Below are 22,037 nucleotides of genomic sequence, written 5' to 3'. Positions count from 1 at the left end.
CCAGAGGAGGTGATGCTTTCAGAGCAGTCTTGTTTGCCAAGCCAGGGACCGAGCAGGCCAGTGAGGTGACGCTTGAGGAGTATCTGTAAGTGCCAAGCTAGAAACTCAGAGGTGATGCTTGAGGAAGATACTCAATGAGAAGATTGGAAGAGATCAGGAGATCCAGTGGCAGTGGATCAGCGGGTCTAGGTGATAGACTGGGAGCTCTGTTGAGTGAAGATCAAAAGAGGAGATTGAGGGAGAAATGAAAGAGTTCACTGCAACCTTTGTTAAAAACTGTTAAAGACTGTTGCCATAGGAGACAGTGTGTCTACACATGCAGATGTAGCATCTGGCTGGGTGCCTTTCCCTGCATGGCTGTCTACCTGTAGAAGTCTGAGTCTGCTAATTAACATTGCAACTACTAAAGGGTGTCCTGGCCCTAACCCTCTCTCCCCCAGTTCGGTTCAAGAGAAAATAAATCTCTTTGCATTCAAAAAGTGTCTGGCCTCCATGAATCTACTTTACATTGCACTCACCATGCCTAGTAAGTAACCCACTCCATACAGAAGGATGTCAACGTCCCTAACTCTGGAGGTCACCATTATGCCTGGAGAGGCCCGGGACTTGGCTATTGGAGTAGTGTTTAGGGGGTTAAAGTCAGCGACAGACTGTGATATGGTTAAGCCCAAGTATTTCACCTCATCAACCCACTGAAGTGGGCGGCCCATCTGGGCCATCAGGGGTCGGGGAAGGAACCTTTAACAGCAAAATTGGTGACTTGCCCCCAATGAACTTTAAGGCTGGGTTTACACTAGTGTGAATTGGATGTTTCAGGTCCAAATTCAGCCAAAAATTTGGGCTGAAATGGTGACAAGGACGCACTGGACTCCTGCTGTGAGCCGCTGTGTGCTCATATGTGAACCCAGCCTAAGCCCTTTTCAGGAAGCCGGGCGTATGGATTCCAATGTGGAGTGGGTTTTTATTCAAAGCCAGAGGCTCTAATATGCTTCAAAATAGGGTGGACTTGGGGCGCGGATAATGTGCTCACAGCCCACCCAGGTGTGTGAGAATAGAGAATGAATATTCCCTATTTTCACACTGAATCACCTCTCTGCCGATCAGTCTGAGACCGTTTCCTGATTGGCCAAAAGGAGAAGCATTCTGATTGGCTGCTGAGGAGGAGGGAGGAGATGGAAGCCACCGAACAGGGGAAGGAGAAGCTGCTCCTGATGCCTGCTATGAAATAAGGTGATGCCCGCCATGGATGAGGTAAGTGCACCGGCCGACCGACCGACCAACCCGACCCGGGTCCTAGCTTACTTAGTTATGTGTTTGTAATATAAATATAGGACCCTTCTCACCTGTCGTAGCTCTGTCAATGAGTCAGGTGATGGGGAGTCATCATGGGTCTGGGCACAGACCTTCTCCTGCTTCTGCAAAACCACTGTATCATGGCTATGCTGAGTCCTAGTGGTTTTAATAGCCGATATATGCTCCCCATAACAGTCCGTTTAAAAGCCGTTGTCCGTTGAACCCTCATTAATTTGCCGATACGATTGTAAGGATGACTGAATGACACTGTCAACCAACGGTTCACAAATCCACCCTGGTGAAAGCCTCCATGAACCTGAAGACCTGCACTCTGCCAGTCGCAAAGCTATCTGGAGTGGAGAAGGATCAGATAAGCCTATATGGGGAAATGTTTGACCATTTTTCCAGAAGCACATTTGTGAGGTCAAGCACTGATGTGGACAAGAAGGCCTGGCTCGCAGTCTCCTCTCTAATTTATTCCAAAGGTGTTCTATTGTTTTGAGGTCAGGATTCTGTGCTGGCCAGTCAAGTTCCTCCACCCCAAACTCGCTCATCCATGTCTTTATGGACCTTGCATTGTGCACTGGTCCAAATTATTTGGTGGAGGGGGGTTTATGACGTGGGGTTGTTTTTCATGCTCCCAACTTTGTGGGAACAGTTTTGGGATGGCCCCTTCCTGTTCCAACATGATTGCACACCAGTGCACAAAACAAGGTCCATAAAGACATGGACGAGCAAATTTGGGGTGGAGGAACTTGACTGGCCTGCACAAGGTCCTGACCTCAACACGATAGAACACCTTTTGGGATGAATTAGAGGGAAGACTGTAAGCCAGGCCTTCTCATCCACATCAGTGCCTGACCTCACAAATGTGCTAAGCACTAAACCTTGTGAACAGCCTTGCCAGAAGAGTTGAAGCTGTTATAGCTGCAAAGGGTGGGCCAACTCAATATTGAACCCTACGGGCTAAGACTGGGATGCCATTAAAGTTCATGTTTGTGTAAAGGCAGGCGTCCCAATACTTTCGGTAATATAGTGTATGTCTGTGTCTTTGTAAAGCGCTTTGAGAAGCTACCTTTAAAGGCGCTATATATATATATATAAAAAAATAATTATATATATATATATATATATATATATATATATATATATATATATATATATATATATATATATATATATATATATATATATATATATATACATACATATATACATATTATTATTATAGGTAATTCTTTGCACAAATTGTTTCAAAAAAAATGCAGCATGTCAACATTATTTCCCAGCAAACATAAACACAATGTTTTAGTGAAGTGGAGACATAAAGAGCTTGACTATTTGCTGTGTGTCTGCATTTAATCAACGCAGCTCAATGCACTAGGAGTGAGCAAGTCCTTAGTAAATCAGGCCCATTGCATGCAAATTTGTGCCCGAGAAGTTGTATTCTCTTTCTGCCAGCAGGGGGAGGTATGTTAATGCCAAGGCAAAGCTCTAATTGAGACAGCACAAGGGCTGAGCTTGAAGGGCTGGGCTGCTCAGAACAGCCAATGTTAGCTGCTTCCCAGAGCCATCTGCTCAAGAGCGAGGATATTGTCACTAGTGTGTGCATCTAACAGCTCAGAAGCTAATCTCTGCACTCAGACACAAGTCAGCATGACGAGCAACAACAACAGAACTCAAGGTAGGACAACTTTTCCAACTTCTTCCAGCAGTGCAGACAGTGACCATTATTACACCTTCACCATTCCTGATTTTCCGGGACAGTCCTTGTGTTGGTCGGCTTGTCCCTGGAAAGCTCCAGGGCTTTTAAAAGTGGTTAAAGACACGCTAATTTACAAAAGAATTTAAGTAAAAGTATCACATGCAAAAGTAACAGATTCTGAGAATGTGGAAATTACTTTTCCTTTTTTAGAGGCTGACCATTCAGCAGTGGAAAATTGTCTGATTTTGCGGACTTCTATTTCATCTAATAACGCAAGGGGTTGGGATGTTGCAATGAACTACTTTAACATCTCTGTGCCTGCCAAAAAAGAATGACTTGGTTGATGTGGACATTAATACATTTGGCCATAATTAGCTTTTTTTTCCTAAATGGTATACCGCAGCATGTCCAAATGTCCTTGGGTACTGTTGTAAAGTTAGTGTTAAAGTTAGTTACCAAATAGCAGATTAAAAAATGCCAATGTCCTTCAGCACCCAAAATGGAAAGACCAATGAGCACCCCCCACAACGTCATCTCTCAACTACTTCAGCAGCTTAGGTTACCGGTCCAGCCCTTATTTTCTCCACATCCTGTTGAGATGCTCAAGGTGGACACTTCTTCTGCTTATCCTTCAGCCTGGCCCTGAAGGGAAGTAAGAGGGCATTTTAACAAAGTGGGGAACTTCCCTTTCTAGATGTCACCAGAACAGGCATCCCCATTGAAAGATATCCTCTTTTCTCGTGTTCTGGTGTCAATGATACAAAAAATGAACTATTCTCAAATTTAAAGGGTTTATCCACCCACAGGTGATATTTTAGTTATAGGTGTAGCCTGGTGGGCTGAGTCGGCCCCTGCCTTTTTAGAAGTCTTGGATACTCCAACAGTGAGATCTCAATGCCATAATTGCCGAAATGGTTCCTGTCCAACTGAGAGTTTTGGGTGATCCCACCCATCTTTGTGTGTTCCAGCTCCTCCTATTACATTCCCCATAAAATAAAATATACAATCCACCAGAGAGAGTGGGATCTCCTCATAATGAGCACAGCAGGTGTGCAGACTTGGGAAATCAGAGATCTTACCAATAGAATCCTGGAGAGATAAGAAACTGGCAAGTGGCTTTCCTCTTCAGCATCTACCACACATTGAAATGCTCATTTTAGGTGGACTGACCTTTTAATAGATATATTATCACTGAGTGATGCTGATGTGTGTTCCTCCAAGACAGTATTTTGTACGATTGGAACAGCATTTACAGATAAATGTCACTGAACATCATGGAGTGTATTTATAAAAAAAAAAAAAAAAATTGCTGTTTGTCCATCAAAACTGCTTGTAAATTTGTTCTGTGCAAATGGGGCAAACTCAAATGTTCTCAGGCTATATTCTCTGTAGATTGAATGTGAGAATGGGGAAAATACTGCATTATAGCCACTAGATGACGCTATCATAGGAAGGCATGCTCCTCCTCCGCTCCATCTAGTGGCCATACTTCATAATATCAGATAATTGGTCAGACTGTAATATGGCAGACTGGCTCTGAAACGGTAGATCTCAACAAAAATAGGGTTTTCATCAAACAATATGAAGATTCAAGTCTGATGAGGGCGCCAAACGAGCAGTCCGAGATTCCAAAAACCTTTCATAATAGTATTGATTCACAAATGACCATACAGAACTTCCAATGCATTTTGGGAGCTCCAAGACCTTTCCTTTCTTCAAACACGAACACATATGAATTTCTATATCAATTTATGTAAAACTGGAGTGTATCAAATTCAAATGACATACAGAATTCTATATCAAATTGCATTTAGATATTATATAGAATCTGATACACTCCAGTTTTAAACAAACCAATATAGAAAATCATATGTTTCAACGTTTGTGTTGTAGCCCTGAAGAAGGCGGAGGTCTTTGAGCTCCCGAAATGTGTTGACTGCTCTGTAATGTTATTTGTGAATCTATATAAATCAATACTATTATTATAGGTTGTTGGACTCTTAGCCCTTTTACACACGGTCGGACATTCCGATGGACAATGTCCGATAGGACCGTGTTGTCGGATAATCCGACAGTGTGTGGGCTCCATCGGACTGTTTCCGTCGGAGTATCCGACGGACCAAGTTTTCCAGCTGGGCTATAAAAATTTCCGACAATATGATCCGATCGGACTTTGTCCGATCATGTGTAGAGAATTCCGATCGGACAAAGTGCCACGCATGCTCAGATCAAATTCCTAGACCAAAGCTATTGGCTACTAGCCTGAACCTAGTCCCTTCCTAACGAAATAACGTCACCACGTTAAGTACGATCGGATTTTCTGACAACTTTGTCCGACTGTGTGTATGCAACAGTTTCGGACAACATCCGTCAGACAAAATTCGTCAGACAAAATCTGACGGATTTGGTTGTCGTAATGTCCGACCGTGTATACAAGGGCTTAGACTATTAGTTTATTTTTGTTTCCCTTTGAAGAGATTTACTGTCATTCCCTGTCCTGTAGAAGCAAGAGGAAGTCAGTGTTAGGACAGTGTTCTTTAGCAACCAAGAAAAGGCCAGTGAGCTCCCCTCCCCTATTATATTGAAGTGCCCAAGGTTGCTCTACTGCCTATCCCTTGGCCTGAAGTGATAGGAAATTTTCCCAAAGTGAGGGATATCCCCTCCTAGATTGTTGTCACCAGAACAAGTGTCCTCATTGAAAGATTTCCTCTTACCCCCTGTTCTGGTGTCACTGGTGAGAGAGAAAATGGCAGAAAGCCAACATTTTACAGTTGTCAATGTCACCAAGACAAATAGGTGAACATGCTTAGTGGGGACACAGCAAAAAATCTGGGGCATTCTAATATTTCCCTTCTCTAAAAATGTGAGCACGAGTTGTGGCTATACATACACTTTAATAAATACATTTCTGTTGAGAAATGAATGCCCAAGCCATTGTTATGTATATCAACCTTCATTTTCTAGGTGGGAAAGCCTTTGGGATCCTGAAAGCACAGCAAGAAATGAGGTTGGAAGAGGTCAATAAGGTAAGATGGGGAGTGGTCTGGAATATTCTAGTCCAAAAAAAGGTTTGCAACTTTTCACAAAAGTTACTTTTTCATAGGCAGACCTGTTTCTTTAATCCAAATATGTTGAGGCTCCTGGTAATGGGTCATTTCACCCAAACATGGATGGATTCTGTTGGACTCTACCACTAGTTGCTTCATAGATGCATGCCACCAAAGCTCTGTCACACTTGAAATTCTTTTCAACAGAAATTTCAATGTTTTTTAACCACCCCAGTGGTTCCAAATGCAGTCCTCAACTACTCCATGGTGTTCCAGGACATATTTTTTGAATTTCCCTTTGATAAAATAGCTGTCATAAATACCATTCCATGGCATTGATTTAAAGCACCCGTGCACGGTGAAGGAGGTTCTGAAAGCATGATCTTTTGGGGATACTTGAGGACTGAGGTTGATAACTACTTCCATTCATCATGCCAACATAGACAGCTGTTGAAGAAAGTGATACAGGGGGATCTGGTTCCTAAAAAAAGATTGTTTTTATAAAGAGTCCATCTATCTACAAGACCAAGGAAGGGACCTGCTTAAAGGGTTTGTAGTGGTGGCGGTGTGACTCCTTATGTGGGTGGCACAGTATTGATCTGGCAGGAGTGTAGACACACAATGGGTACACATAACAAACACAAGGTGGAGTTTTCTCAAATTTAACTAAAAATTAAAATATGCTTCAGCACCAGGGACAGTAGTTACTATTAAACTGGTCCTAAAGGTTAACGTTTTTTTACCTTCATGCATTTTATGCATGAAGATAAAAAACCTTCAGTATGCACCCCCCCCAAATACCTACCTGAGCCTGATCCAGTGATGTGCACAAGAGCGGCTGCTCTCCTGGGCCTCTGCCCCCTCATTGGCTGAGACATACCAGCAGTGGGAGCCATTGGCCAATGAGAAAAGAGCAGGGGTGGGACCGAGCCTTGTTCTATGTGTCTTATGGACACACAGAGCAGGGCTTGGGAGCGAGCATGTGGAAGTGCCGCATAGCACGTGGCTTGCTATGCAGTCACTTGGAGAACAGGAGGAGCCAGGAGTGCCAGTGGGGGGACCCGAGAAAAGAAGGATGGGGCTGCTGTGCACAAAACCATTACACAGAGAAGGCAAGTATAATATTTGATAGGTTCAATTTTTTTTTAGAAATAAAACTTTTAATATCACTTTAATCCAATGTATTCCTTGTGCTGCTAGCTACTTGAAAACGACCTCCTCCAATGCCCCTGCCACCATATTCTTCCAGTGCAGCAGGGGTTAATAGAACTTCAGGAATTGGCATTCTTTAAGAGTGCCCAACTATGCCCTTCTTTGTACAACTACTCACACGGTCTTATCTCTGGATGTCATCCAGTGCTGTGTTGGATTCAGAGGTTCAAGTACCAAGAAAAAAAAAAACCCTACAAGTATCTATGAAAGCTAGTAATGACATTCTATAGAATCTTTTACAGCTGGTTCTGGCTGTTTAAATGGAAATAAAATGTTTCCTGTGCTGTTGGAAGCATATACAGTGTATATAAGGAGGTATTCATGAATTCATTGCAAGTCCTCCTGTACCCAGCAGAGTAAAGCCGGCTGATTGCCATGCCTGGTTATCAGTAATACCTGCCCACTGTAAATGTCTCCCTTTATCTCTAACAGCAAGAAAAGAGGCTGATGTTATATAGAAAAAGGAAATCTGTACTGAGAAAGTATATAGGCTTCCATTGCTGAGCTATACCTTTGGAAATTATTTTCTCCTGACTGTTACGAAGATCTAAAGAGTTCACTGCTTTCATTGACCCAGAACCAGTATTTGGAGTAGATTCCTCCTAAAGCCCCATGGAAGTGTTTATACTGTCTATATATAACCAAAACTTTTTCTGTATAGAGTAAAGAAAGATTAAAACTTCCGCCAGATTATTTTTCTTGCGTTTTTTGTAGCATTGAGGAAATTTTCTTTAACCAATTGTCCCAGAGATGCAAGAGTAAGAAAATAGAAATCTCCACAAGTGAGAATACCCCTCTAATGGCCCGTACACACGATCAGAAAATCGCATGGAAAATACCGCTTTTGAAGCAATCGTACGATAATCTCTGAGCGTAGGTTGGTATACAGCTTTCGCTGATCACAACCGTTCATTCGATGATATCGGATGGGACAAGCACGAAAAATTTTCTAGTATGATACCAGATTGTACGATTTTCGTTCAATCAGTACAGTTTTTACATTTTTTAAATCAGCTAAATATATCGCTGGTGCATCAAAACAAAAGGTTGTGCAAAACATTTCAAGTAGAAATACCTGTTCCCTGCCAACATGCTGTAGAGAAGGATCTTTGCTCTCCATGTGGAAGCAGTGGTCCCTGTAGAGAGGTCCGACACACCCCCTACTGAGTCAGAGCTATACTACTGAAGCTAAAACCCAAGACCAAGTCGGCCAACAGTTAGCAATTTCAGGAATTAAGCAGGGGCAAATTTAGAATTTGTCTCTGTACAGGATTATGCTATGCTCATACTAGGCACAGCACTCTTCCACCAACCCCATTCCAGGTCTGGCTATGGGGAGAATATGTCACCGTCCTCTCCGTCCTTCCATGGCAATGATCATTTTCCAAGCAGCAGGGAGGGAGGTGTGCATAAACAAACCTGTGTAAGTTTTGACTTGATCCTAGGGGGACCTGTAGATTATTTTTATGTCCCACGCTTAAAATGAACCTGTTACTTTACTCAATGTTGGTAAAAGAGGAGATAATGGTATGTTGAGCTACATTTAGCCAAAAAATGCAAACTGTACTGTCTATACACAGTTGTGCTTATAAGTTTGCATACCCTGGCAGAATTTATGATTTCTTGGCCATTTTTCACAGAATATGAATGATAACACAAAAAACATTTTTTACTCATGGTTATTGTTTTGCTGAATCCATTTATTATCAATCAACGGTTTACTCTTTTTACATCATAATGACAGCAGAAACTACCCAAATGACCCTGATCAAAAATTTACATATCCCAGTCCTTAATATCGTGTATTGCCCCCTTTAACATCAATGACAGCTTGAAGTCTTTTGCGGTATTTGTGGCTGAGACTCTTTATCTTCTCAGATGGTAAAGCTGCCCATTCCTCTTGGAAAAAAAGCCTCCAGTTCCTGTAAACTCTTGGGCTGTCTTGTATGAACTGCACATTTGAGATCTCCCCAGAGTGGCTAAATGATATTGAGGACAGGAGACTGAGATGGCCACTCCAGAACCTTCACTTTTTTCTGCTGTAGCCAATGACAGGTGGACTTGGCCTTGTGTTTTAGATCATTGTCACATTGAAATGTTCAAGTACGTCCCATGCGCAGCTTCCTGGCTGATGAATACAAATATTCATATAGTATTTTTTTATAACATTCTGCATTCATCTTGCCATCAATTTTGACCAAATTTCCTGCGCCTTTGTAGCTCACGAAACCCCAAAACATCAGCCTTTCATCATCAGGCCTTGTTGACTCCTCTCCAAATGTAGCATTCATGGTTGTGGCCAAAAAGCAAAATTTTGGTCTCATCACTCCAAATTACTTTGCACCAGAAGGTTTGAGGCTTGTCTCTGTGCTGTTTGGCATATTATAAGTGGGATAGTTTGTGGGATTTGCGTAGTAATGGCTTTCTTCTGGCGACTCGACCATGCAGCCCATCTTTCTTCAAGTGCCTCCTTATTGTGTATCTTGAAACAGCCACACTACATGTTTTCAGAGAGTATTTCCCTTGAAGTTATTTGTGGGTTTTTCTTTGCATCCCCAACAATTTTCCAGGCAGTTGTGGCTGAAATTTCAATTGGTCTACCTGACCGTGGTTTGGTTTCAACAGAACCCCTTATTTTCCAGTTCTTGATTAGAGTTTGAACACTGCTGATTGGCATTCTCAATTTCTTGGATATCTTTTTATATTCATTTCCTGTTTTATACAGTTTAAATACCTTTTCCCGCAGATCCTATGACAATTCTTTTACTTCCAACATGACTCAGAATCCATAAACATCAGTGGAGCACTGGATGAAAGATGCAAGGGTCTGTCAGGAGTCCAGAAACTCATTGACCTTTTAAACACAATAATTACAAGCAAACAGATCATAGGTGAGGATGGTTACCTTTAATAGCCATTCAAACCCCTTTGTGTCAACCTGTGTGCATGTTATCAGGCCAAAATCACCAGGGTATGTAAACTTCTAATCAGGGTCATTTATTTAGTTTCTGTTGTCATTATGATTTAAAAAGAGTAAACAAGGTTGAATGGTAATAAATGGCTTCAGCCAAGTGAAAGAAATGTTTTTGTTTTATCATTCATATTTTCAGAAAAATGGCCAAGAAATCATAAATTCTGCCAGGGTATGTAAACTTATGAGTACAACTGTATACTGTAGAAGACATTGCCCCGTAAGCAGTACTGAAAGAGTTACATCTTCCCATTGTGGCTGCAGAAAAAGGAATAAATATTCTTGGCTTGCAGCTTCCCTTATCTCTTGGTTGAAATCCCCTTTCTGAAGGTTAAACTCATAGTGAAAGTGAAGGAAGAAAGAGGGAAGTGGGCCTCTCCCGAGAGAGAAAGCATACAGGTTATCAGCAGGCAACAAGTACTAATGTGTGCAGCTGCCATAATGACCTGAGCTTCGTTTTTCTGCTGTTTTCTAATTAATGCAACTAGCGTGCTATGTCATATCAGTAAATGGAACCTGAAAGTTCTTCTAATCTAGTAGTAGCAATGTACAAATAGCTATGGCCACCTGAGGAGGTCTGCTCTAGGACAGGGAAGGATTTCTGCACAGTCAAGATAGGCTGTGGTTTAGGGCAGTCATTCTCAACCAGGGTGCCTACCAGAGGTTAGTAGGGGTTCCTTAACCCAACATTTGATGGCCTCTACATATTTCCAGGACCAGTCCAGGTGCAATCAATAGAACTTGTATTGTAGCACAGGCAGAACTTGCATTATAGTCAAGGTAAACTGTTCACAACTTACCCGGTGTGAGAGGACCTTACTGGGAGCACTCATGAATGAATACGCACAGCACGTAGCAGAGCAGTTATCAGTGTAACTGACAGAGTCTGTCTGGAGGGGCAGTATTCGGCCTGGCCATTATGTACCCAAACAGGAAGAAGTCCAAGACAATTGCAGGCCCTAAGCTTTCTCTTCTCGCCTGGAACCTCTCCCTGCCGCTATTACTGTCCCTGACAGATGGGGAACCTGTTTCTACACTACTCGCATGTTAATGCACTCCAAAACCTGGGGAGCAAGGACCTTAAAAAGACTGACCCAAGATAGTCGCCAGGTTAGCCAATTGGAATGTTGCCTCCAGGAAACACAAAAACCAAGTTTCCCTTGACTTCCTCTCTGGGCTGTGATGCCACTCCAGTCGGACGCCACCTACAGTGGAGGAATCAGACTGTACCTGCCTACAACCAATTTATTGGTTTTAGCAGGGGTTTTCCATGATATGAAAATTATTTTAAGGGTTCCTGTGGGGTAAAAAGGTTGGACTAGAAGGTAAGACTGCCAGGGCGGGCACACATCCACCCCTACGTCATGGTGCTGAGAATTAATAACTAATTTTCTTTAAGATGTAAGAATGCCACACTGCCTACCTATTCCCTTCATCTGGGTCCCTTCACAGTTTATGCTTTTTGTTGATGTTATAATGTACTGTGTACAGCTCACCCACTCTGGCTCCAAAAGTCATACAGGATCTGATCCAGTCTACCTGAAAAACTGACAGGCAGACCTGATCGAACCCTACGTGTGAAAGGGGCCCTAGGCCTCGTTCACTATGGTGAAATTATCCATATGCCCAAGTGAAGGGCCACCTTCACCTGTCCAGCATGTATAGGTGTTCCTTGTAGACCTGTGAGGCAGCCTGTTGAATTCAATGACTGTTGGCTGGCTGCACAGACTTGCCCGAGCATCCCAGAGTGGACAACCATGCAGGTCTTACAGATGATGTTTGGATCCATGCACCAGACCACAAATGTATACTTCATGATGCGCATGGAGGTCCATGCAGGTTCATGCTGCCTTCATAACCCTGCAGGGAGCAGGTGGCTGAAGACAGCCCTTGGCGCGAGTATACGTATAAGTATGCCAGTGTGACTGAGGCCTTACAGGCTGCCGGCAGCGGGGCTTTGCCTTCCGCCTGCACAAAAACACCGAAATCACATGCACAGGGGCTACACATCCAATGTTCATGAGGCTCTCTCACACATCCCTGATAGATATAAGAAACTTGATATAAAGAAGAAATGCCCACCTGTACCTGAAATATTACGCTATAATTTCCTCTCCTATCCTTAAGCCTTGGTTCACATTGATACTACTTTGAAATTGTGCTACTTCACTTGAAGTAGCACAATTTCAAAGTAGCAAGTTCAACGCAATTTCAGTTGCTACTTGATAGACATCTGTGTGGCTTCATGCACAGATGTTTATTGAAGTCGCACCTAAAATCGCCAAAAGTAGTGCGGGAACTACTTTTGCAAATCAGTGCGGTGCCCCACAAAATCTATGTCACATCGATTAGAACAGTACCATTGCCTTCAATAGGTTGCGACTTCTGTCATGCGATCTCTCAAATCGCATGACAATGACAAAACGCTCCAATATGAACATAGGCTTAGTCACATTTTGGCCTTCCAGTGATTCCTCCCTAATTCCCTTGGGTGTATTAGAGTTAACGAGAAGTCAATCTCATTCACCTTACAAAAGAATTAGTAATCATTGCAGAATGCAGTGTTTCTCGGCTCCTGACCTCCTATAAATACCCGGTGTTAATCACGGTGATTACGGTAATTATCATACTATACTGCTCACACACACTGCTTAGGGGAACATGAATCAATGGCATCGGAGACAAAACAAGCATGGGCCACAATCCAAAAGACATAGATTACGAAGTGAACCCGTGACTCCGTAGTAGTGAGGCCAGACCAGTCAAATCACATGCTCTTTGCATTTCAGGTCAGCCTTGCCATAATTCTCATTAATGAAATGGTGTACATTCATTAAACAAGCTGCAGGGTCAGGGTGAATGTATTAATCTTATATACAAGTATATGGACTGTTAGGTTGCTCGACTTCTGTAAGTAACCCCTGGTAGCCTAGGCTAGGATTGAAGGGCGGAGGTCCCTTTCACCGGTGGACAAAACATTACACATACACTGTTGTACGTGAATAATGAATGTGCCTATTGAAGCACACACAACAATTTTATTTAGTTTGAACAGAAGGACAGCCCTGTGGTTTAACCAATCAGGGACTGCCACATAAAATATGCAAGATAGTATATTTTACTACGTCATCATGGTTTTTTTGTACAAGCAATTTCTGCCTAGTAACAAAAAGCTAAATATATACATTTTTATACAGTTTAAAATGTTTCTTAAGTCTGGTGCAAGACAGGCCTGTGGTTTTAACGCCATGGAGTTACTTCTGCTCTCAAAAAGGGAAGTAGCTTAACCGCATCCATCTGTTCTAAACAGATATCTAACCTTGTGATAAAATACCTTGTACAAGCAAAAAACACATATGACCTTAAGCAATAGGTTTCTATGTCATGCTAACAGTAATTTTCCAATACCCAAAATGGATGTCTTCTAACAAGATGGTTCCCTCATTTACCTTATAATCCTTCCTTTGATCATTCTGTGATTTACATAATGATCATTCCTTTTCTAATTTAATAGCACAGGCTTCATACTCCGAACCCTTGTGCTCTTGGTTTCTATACCATACCGTTGGATCCTTAACAATGGAAGTGAGTTTCAGATCCTTCGGAACGGCCGTGTTTCCCTTTTTACATAAACATTTGATTATCTTATAACAGGCATATAAAAATAGAATGAAGAGAATCACAGTGACAATTGTCATGGCAGCATTTCGGAGCCAAGATATTAATCCCCCAAAACTAAAACTGCTCGAGAAGGGATCCCAGTTTTTTCCTATGTTCCTTGCCTCTTTCTGTAGTTTATTTACCTCTTCCCTGTGTTGGGCAATAACGTCATAGTAGTCTGGGACTTCGATGCTGGTATTATGAATCCAGGTACAGCACTCATAATCCTCAGTAGTCTCACAGAGGCCAGTAAGGGCTGCACTCATACTTTCTATAGCCAACTCATGTAGTTCTAGTTGCTTCCTAATTGCCCTAGTTTCTAGATTTAGTTTGGTTATGTCATCAGAATTTTCCTCCAGAATCTCATCAATTATGCCAGTGTAATTATTTAATCTTTTCATTAGGTCAATTCCCCACCCTGTCCAGGAAGGGAACCATGCCCAGGCCATATCTTTTTCTAAAAACAATTCTCGTTTATTACGGTGTCTAAGGGGATATCTAGGATGCATGCTGGCTTCAAGGAGGTGACTTCCCTTGTTATCCCCTAATACCCCCATAATAGGAACCAGGGCTGCAAGGTAACACCACCCCTGGGGTTTGGTTGGGATCCAGGGGTGACAGAGTTTGCCGCAGCATATATATATGGTATTTCCTAGAGCTAGGGGTCGTTTATGGAACACGTTCCTAAGAGTATCAGAAAGGCCAGAGAGCACCAGTATTGACATTAATTGGTGTATTGTAGTCTTGGTACTGGAGCTAAGAAAGTCTAAAAAGGTGGCATTTAGGGTGGGATCTGAAGTATGGAAGAAAGAAGGACTGTTAAATGATGTCATTGAAATGTTAAGTTTTGCTTGTTTGCAAACCTCGGCTCCATCTGTGGTGTTTCCCAGTCGGAAACACCAGTCTGGGAAGTGGCTTCTACCTATAATTTGGAAAGTGAGGGTTTTATTTGGAAGGGTCCTAGTAACATTCGTTAGGACGATAGGGGGTGTTCCATTAAGGAGGGGGGTAAAATTCAAGGGGACTGCCATGAGAGGGATTCTAGCTGTACTGGGATGTAGCTTGCTGCAAATCCAGCATTTCTCAAAACCAGATTTTTGAGCATAGCTATATTTGAATTTTAGTAGTAACATCTTGTTAGTCAGTCCCTTAGGTGACTCATTAACGGGTACAATACTTCTACTATGTCTTTGGCCGGGGGTATTATTCATCTTAGGTGGTCCACATATCCCTTTTAATAGACCTAAGTCTTCTGGATGATATATACAGTTGGCTATAAACCATGTGGGCAGGAATACAAATAGTACCAGACTACCCCAAAGGCATACAGCCTTCCCTGACACTGATGGAGAAAGCATCTTTTTTTTTAAAGTTCTGATTATTTGTTATCTAAGAGTTCTGTTCTTCTTCTTCGTTTCTCATCCCGGCAGTTGTTGGCTCTGTTTTGTCCTTTTGAGGGGGTGTGGGATCTTCCAGGGAAATTTGTTCTATGCCTCTCTGAACTTCTTGTAGATCTTGTTCTTGGGAGTTGCTGCTCTCTGTCACTGCCAGGGGCTCTGGAGTCGAGGGAAGCTGGGGACACTTTTTAAGACGGCTGGCGTGGATCCAGGTGTTTCCTAGGTCTGTTAACACTGCGGTCCTGGATACCTTTTCCACCTTCCATGGTCCTGAGAAAGCCGGTCCGATACTCTTTCTTTGTGCTAATTGTTTGATCAGCACTTTATCCCCAGGGATGAAGGGATGCGTTGGTTCTGTGGGAAGAGGGAAAAAAGGTGACAGAAACTTGTTCGTTTATTTCGTGGAGCATACTTACCAGATTTTTTACGTACATTTCCTGTTGGGAATAAATGTCAATATCAGTGTCTTGGTCTAATGGGGGTAATTCTATGTTTGCGGGGATTCCCATGAGGACCTCAAAGGGTGATAATTTTGTTCTTGCATGTGGATCTTCCCCTCTTTTGACCAAAGACCTTCAGGGTCTTTGGTCAATCCTTCCTTTGTCCAAAAATGGACATCATCTTCTGTGGCCATTGATTGCATCTGTGCTATGACAGTTTTAAAGTTAGGTGCTGCGAAGTGTTCCTTGAAAAACATTGTTGTGGGGGCAGGTGGGTTAGGGGAAAAGGCAGCAGCTCTTTTAGCTTCTCTGTCAGCAAGAGCATTCCCTTTTGAAACACGACTGCTGTCAGAGGAGTGTGCCTTTACTTTAATTATGGCTACCTTTTTTGGAAGAAGAATGGCTTGGAGGAGAGCACTAATCTGTGTGGAGTTGGCAATTATTTTGTTGTCTGCTGTTTTAAAACCTCTATTGGCCCATATCACACCAAAATCATGCACCACTCCAAAAGCATATCTACTGTCTGTGTAGACGTTCACCTCTTTACCGGTGAATAGAATGCAGGCCCTAGTGAGGGCTTCTAACTCTGCTACCTGGGCTGAAGAAGGAGGTAATGATTTTGCCTCCAGTACGATGTCTGGTAGTTGAACAACTGCACAACCGGTTAAAAAGGTGGAGTCAGAGGGACGTGAGCAGCTACCGTCAACGAAAACATCCTCTGCACCTGAGATAGGGGTGTCAGTGAGATCCGGTCTGGGACTGGTAATAGCAGCAACCTTTTCCGAACAGTCATGTATAATGTCTGGGTCATGTGGTAAACGCAACATGGAATGCAAAAGGCGCACAGCGGGGTTGCTGGCAGGCACATATTTGAGTGTGAGGTTATCAGTGTTCATCAGTGTTATCTCATAACCACTAAGTCTTTACGAGGTCATATGTTGGGTATTCATGTTCTGAATAAGATGCGTGACTGAATGAGTGGTATAGAGAGTCAATGGGTGACCTAGCACTAATTTGTTTGCATCTTGTACAGCCATTGCACAGGCAGCAAGATTTTGGAGACAGAATGGCATTCCCTGTACTTGGATGGGGAGTTTTTTTTTTTAGATAGGTAGGAGACAGGGCGGTAGCCTGTTCCATGCTGTTGTGTTAGCACGGCGGCAAAAGAGGTCCCCGAGACTACACAGTATAGTTGAAAAGCTTTACCATAGTCTACCAACCCTAGGGCGGGAGCATTTGACAGACTGTTTAATAGAGCTTGAAAAGCTTGTAGTCTGTCTTCAGTCCAATCTATTAATTTAGGGGCTGTCGAGCCAGTAGCCTCTCTTAGGATACTATCATAATGAGAACAGTCAGGGATCCATTGGCGGCAATATACAATTGCACCCAAAAATGAGAGTAGGGCGGCCTTGTCTTTTGGGGGACTGAGAGCTCGAAGGGCTGCGGCACGTTTGGGGGACACTAGCCTTGTCCCTTCCTTTAGAATGCACCCTAGGTATTCTACCTGTGGCTGGCACCATTGTATTTTCTTCCTTGAGGCTAGATGCCCGGCGTGAGCTAGGTGTTGTAACAGTGATGTTGAATCGACCGCACAATCTTCAGCAGTTCGACTGCACAGGAGCAGGTCATCCACATACTGTATTAGTACCGACCCACGCTCAGAAGTCCAAGACTTGACAGTCTCGTTGAGTACCATAGAGAAGGCGGCTGGACTGTCTACATACCCTTGCCAGGTTAGTTGGCCCCCGGCCCAGGAGAAAGCAAACATAGGTTGGGCTTCCTCTGCAATGGGAATGCTAAAGAAAGCATTCGCTAAATCAATTACTGTGTAGCATAGAGAGTCTGCCGGTATGCATGAGAAAATAAAAGTGATGTCTGAGACTAGGGGTGGGAGGGGAATCACTTGTTTGTTTACTGCTCTGAGGTCTTGGACGAGTCTCCACTCGCCACTGGCCTTCTTTACAGGGTAAATGGGCGTGTTCCAGGGACTGATGATTGGTCTCAGGATACCTTTTGATATGTAATCATTAATTTGAGGGGAGATGCCTTTGACTTTCTCTGGGGGTAGGGGATACTGTTTTTGATATTGTATCCCTGCATCTGACCGCATTTGGGGTGCATATGGTGTGCAATTAATAAAGCCCACACTACCTTTGTTTTCTGCCCAAATTGTGTGATGGTCAAGGGAGGAAGGTATCATTAGAAAGAAACTCCTGTGTGCATGTCATTTTGGGAACCCTCTGTGTGCATGTCGCTTAGGGCCATGTAAGTCACATAATGGTGAACTAGCGGTAAGGGAACCTTCTTTATTAAACTTAATGGTAATACACAGTTGTGCCAAGAGGTCCCGTCCCATAAGGGGCACAGGGCATGAGGACAAGACGGCAAAAGTTTGGGTACATAATTTCTGTCCTTCTGGAGTGGCTACAGTCAGTGGTGGAGTGATGGGATGGGTGACAGGTGTCCCATTAATACCAACAGAGTTTCCCTCGGTGCATTATTTGTGGCTGTGTAGGATATTGGGGTAGTGGTTGACGAGGGTTCTGGTATGGCAGATAACGGGGATACTGTGGGCGGGTCTGGGGGTTAAATCCCCTGCCTCTGCCTCTTGCTCTAATCTGTCCAGTCCTATAAGGGCACTGGGATTTCCAATGTCCTTGCTGTCCACAATTGCCTATATTTTCCAAGGCATTTGTTCCATGCACAGAAACAATCCTTCATGTATTGTGGGTCAGCCCCTTTGCAGGGAGGATAAGAATGCTTATGTACCTGACAAATTTTACTGACTTCTTGCCAGTCTTCCTCTGAACAAGGACCTTGGGGTCCTGGGTCATGGATTCCCAATTGCTGACACCTTTCCCGGACTTGTGTCCAAAATGGTTCTACCTGGGGGCCAGGGATCATATTACTGACAAATTCATAGGGTGATGGGGTGGCCATGGCTTGGGTTGCTGCAGTATTCCCCATCTAGTAGTCTGGGCAGTGTGTGTCTAGTGGCAGGACACAGGTGATAACACCCGGTTTGTCCAACAATCCGGTCTCTGGTCTGGGAGTAGGATCCCTGATCTTTTTTGGGGCAGATGGACTTATATAAAACTATGAAGATTTACCCTTAATATACGATGAAGGGTAAATTTTTCCTGGTGGCGGTATTTACCCCTCTTACACCAAGTCTGCAAGAGAACCCCCCTGGTCTGGTGGTCAGTCAAATCCACTTGTCATCTATTCTTAGGAAGAGTAGACCTAACGTGCAATGGGGGCAGGCGGATGCTATGTCACTACAAGAGGGCTCCTCATATTCTGCACTCATTTAAACAACAACAATTATTTTCCTTATACTCTATATTAAAACTTATACTCTATATACTTACACGTGTACCTAGAGAGAAACAGACATATTCTTAATATACTTTAAGACATGAAATAACCGTATTGCAATACATTTATCAATTTATAGTGCACTTTTTTTAAAAAAAAAATTTTTTTTTTTTCAAATGGGCGTCCACTCCACCAATCCCTTTGTCACGGGCGTAATCTACTACTTCCCGTGTTAAAAATACTATCACCAATAGTTTTAAGTCAGACCAACCTAGTCGGACTCCCCTAAACCTATAAATTCCTTGCGAGCCCTTTTAACCTCCCGAGGGACCAGCCTAGTTCCTCGCGAAGGCACAGTTACTTCTTTTAATTTTAAACTAAGTTCGTAGCGGCCGCCCGGACAGAGTAAGTGTTTACACCATTCACCAATCAGGTAAAAAAGAGTAAAGTGACTTACCTGTCGCAAGACGAGACGAACCCCACTTCTGGTACCAAAACTGTTAGGTTGCTCGACTTCTGTAAGTAACCCCTGGTAGCCTAGGCTAGGATTGAAGGGCGGAGGTCCCTTTCACCGGTGGACAAAACATTACACATACACTGTTGTACGTGAATAATGAATGTGCCTATTGAAGCACACACAACAATTTTATTTAGTTTGAACAGAAGGACAGCCCTGTGGTTTAACCAATCAGGGACTGCCACATAAAATATGCAAGATAGTATATTTTACTACGTCATCATGGTTTTTTTGTACAAGCAATTTCTGCCTAGTAACAAAAAGCTAAATATATACATTTTTATACAGTTTAAAATGTTTCTTAAGTCTGGTGCAAGACAGGCCTGTGGTTTTAACGCCATGGAGTTACTTCTGCTCTCAAAAAGGGAAGTAGCTTAACCGCATCCATCTGTTCTAAACAGATATCTAACCTTGTGATAAAATACCTTGTACAAGCAAAAAACACATATGACCTTAAGCAATAGGTTTCTATGTCATGCTAACAGTAATTTTCCAATACCCAAAATGGATGTCTTCTAACAAGATGGTTCCCTCATTTACCTTATATGGACCAACACACATTTTACAGAAATCATCACATCATTGTCTGTCCTCACAGGAGCTTATACACCATTGTCCGCTCCATAGCCTTACAGTGGAACACACTTGTCCAGTTGGGTAGAAATTAATTTAACACCCAACCCTACTTTTTGTTAACCACTTGGTTAGATCTGCTGCATACATTCCATGTGCATCACAACGAAAGGTATAGAAAAGCCTGTCCTCCACCAGCATGCTGCAGAGAAGGACTTTTGCTGTCTGTCTATATGGCTGATCATACACTATACAGCCTTATTGTACAATCCCCCTAAGAATCCATCCACACCTGTGCATCATGCTAATGTGTATTTTTCACGTGGCAGCATAGGGCAGCCCATTCACTTGAATTGGTTGCCCTAAGGGCAACAACGTGCCATAAAAAGCTCCCACACCTTTTTGGGTAGTGAGTGTTGCAATTTTTTTTAACAGTGTATAGTGTGCCGTTAACAATTATTGGCACTGCAAGTGCAATGTGTTTTTTTTATTTTTCTGGGAATGCGTGCAGAAAAGCAAATTTCTGCGTGCGTTCCAGGAACTTGCAGATGTCAATAGGGGCCTTGGATCTACCATTAACTTTATAGTGTAAAAGCCTGCCTGATTTGATATTATGTAACTAGAACGCTTAGGTTTATCCTCACATAATAAACCTTTAGCTCTAAAAGGAATCGTGCAGAGGTTGAACAATTCGATTGTAAAGAGCACTGGTCTCCAAACTGTGGCCAAGGGGCCAGATGTTGACACCTCGCTTGCCTTTATCTGACCGTTGGAGCACTATTCCATCCAATGACACCAACAATGAGGCAAAATTCTTGTCCCTGACACCAAAAATGGGGCACTTTTCCTCTCACTGACCCCATCAAAAGGGCACATTCGTTTTGCTGATACCAATGATGCGGCACAATTCCTTTCTCTGACATCAATGATGGGGCATAATTCCATCTACTGATCCCAACAGTAGGCCACTATTCCTCCCACTGACACCAAGGATGGGGCACTATTCCTCCCAATGACACCCAAGATGGGTCACTATTCCTTCTGGTGACACCATCAATGGGGTACTATTTCTCCCACAGACACCAAAGATAGGGCATTGTTTACACAACCTGGAAGCCAGGACATTTGTACCCCCACTGGCCTTAGTTTGGCCCCCCTAAAGTCTGTAGGACGGTAAAATGGCCCTTTGTTTAGAAAGTTTGAAGACCATAGAGTATAGAGTATGGCTAACCAAGGACTGGTTCACGCTTGAACTAGTGTTTACAATTGAGCCAAGAATCTTTGTTCGTTTTGTGGTCTGTTTTTTTTTTTTACCACATGTACAGGTGTTCTAAAACATTTTTTTTTTTTTGCAGGCGTGTGAACCTTGAGCATTTTTTACAATTATTTTTCGCCAATGGAAAGCTAGTTAGAGCAGTGAAAAAAAAAATGTGTTATGCCTGTTTTTGAGGCCCTCCCATTGAAGTCTATTGTAGCCAAAAATACTTGAAGCGTGTAGTTGACATTATTGAGGAAGACACCAGTACTCTTGTGCTCTCCACTTGCTTCCAGGCCCCTTGCTGAGCAGCTGGGCTGACGCATTGTGGACACATGGAGATTGGCTGCTCAGCGTGGGCTGCATTCAGAGAATGCTTTACATTTTCTGAATGAATGCAAAGTGTTCTCTGATTGGACAAGGTGGAGAATCGATAGACGATTGTCGATTTTACCTCACTAACTCCTGGAAAATCAAATAAACGTTTCGAAAATGAAAATGTTCCATCTAAATTCTGGTGCATGGCCAGCTTTAGTCTAATGTGACACTACTAATAATACGGATACGCTTATTCATAGTAATGAATGATGTAAAGCTTTGACTTACTGCAGTTTGATCTGCTCCTTTGTCTATCCCAACATTCTAGCTA

The 22,037-nt window shown here is 42.9% G+C and overlaps 1 protein-coding gene and 1 long non-coding RNA gene across 2 annotated transcripts in view; one reads left to right on the top strand and one right to left on the bottom strand.

Annotated features, from left to right (window-relative positions):
* Positions 1-2,828: 2,828 nt before the first annotated feature.
* AIF1L (allograft inflammatory factor 1 like) overlaps positions 2,829-22,037 on the top strand; it is a 153,109-nt gene continuing 133,900 nt past the window's right edge. The window contains exons 1-2 of the mRNA XM_077478017.1: positions 2,829-2,977; positions 5,963-6,024. Coding sequence (XP_077334143.1) covers positions 2,950-2,977; positions 5,963-6,024 — 90 coding nt within the window. The 5' untranslated portion in view covers positions 2,829-2,949. The remainder of the gene's footprint in view (positions 2,978-5,962; positions 6,025-22,037) is intronic.
* LOC143975548 (uncharacterized) lies at positions 13,231-20,100 on the bottom strand. Its single transcript, XR_013272393.1, has 2 exons — positions 19,501-20,100; positions 13,231-15,639 (listed from the first exon to the last, which is right to left on the bottom strand). It is a non-coding gene; the product is annotated as an uncharacterized LOC143975548 (long non-coding RNA).

The sequence above is a fragment of the Lithobates pipiens genome, unplaced genomic scaffold, assembly GCF_037356315.1.
Source record: "Lithobates pipiens isolate NorthernLeopardFrog02 unplaced genomic scaffold, aLitPip1_a1.2 Scaffold_1, whole genome shotgun sequence".
NCBI lineage: Eukaryota > Metazoa > Chordata > Amphibia > Anura > Ranidae > Lithobates > Lithobates pipiens.
Note: the sequence above shows the minus strand (reverse complement) of the source record. Positions and strands in the feature narration are given on the sequence as shown.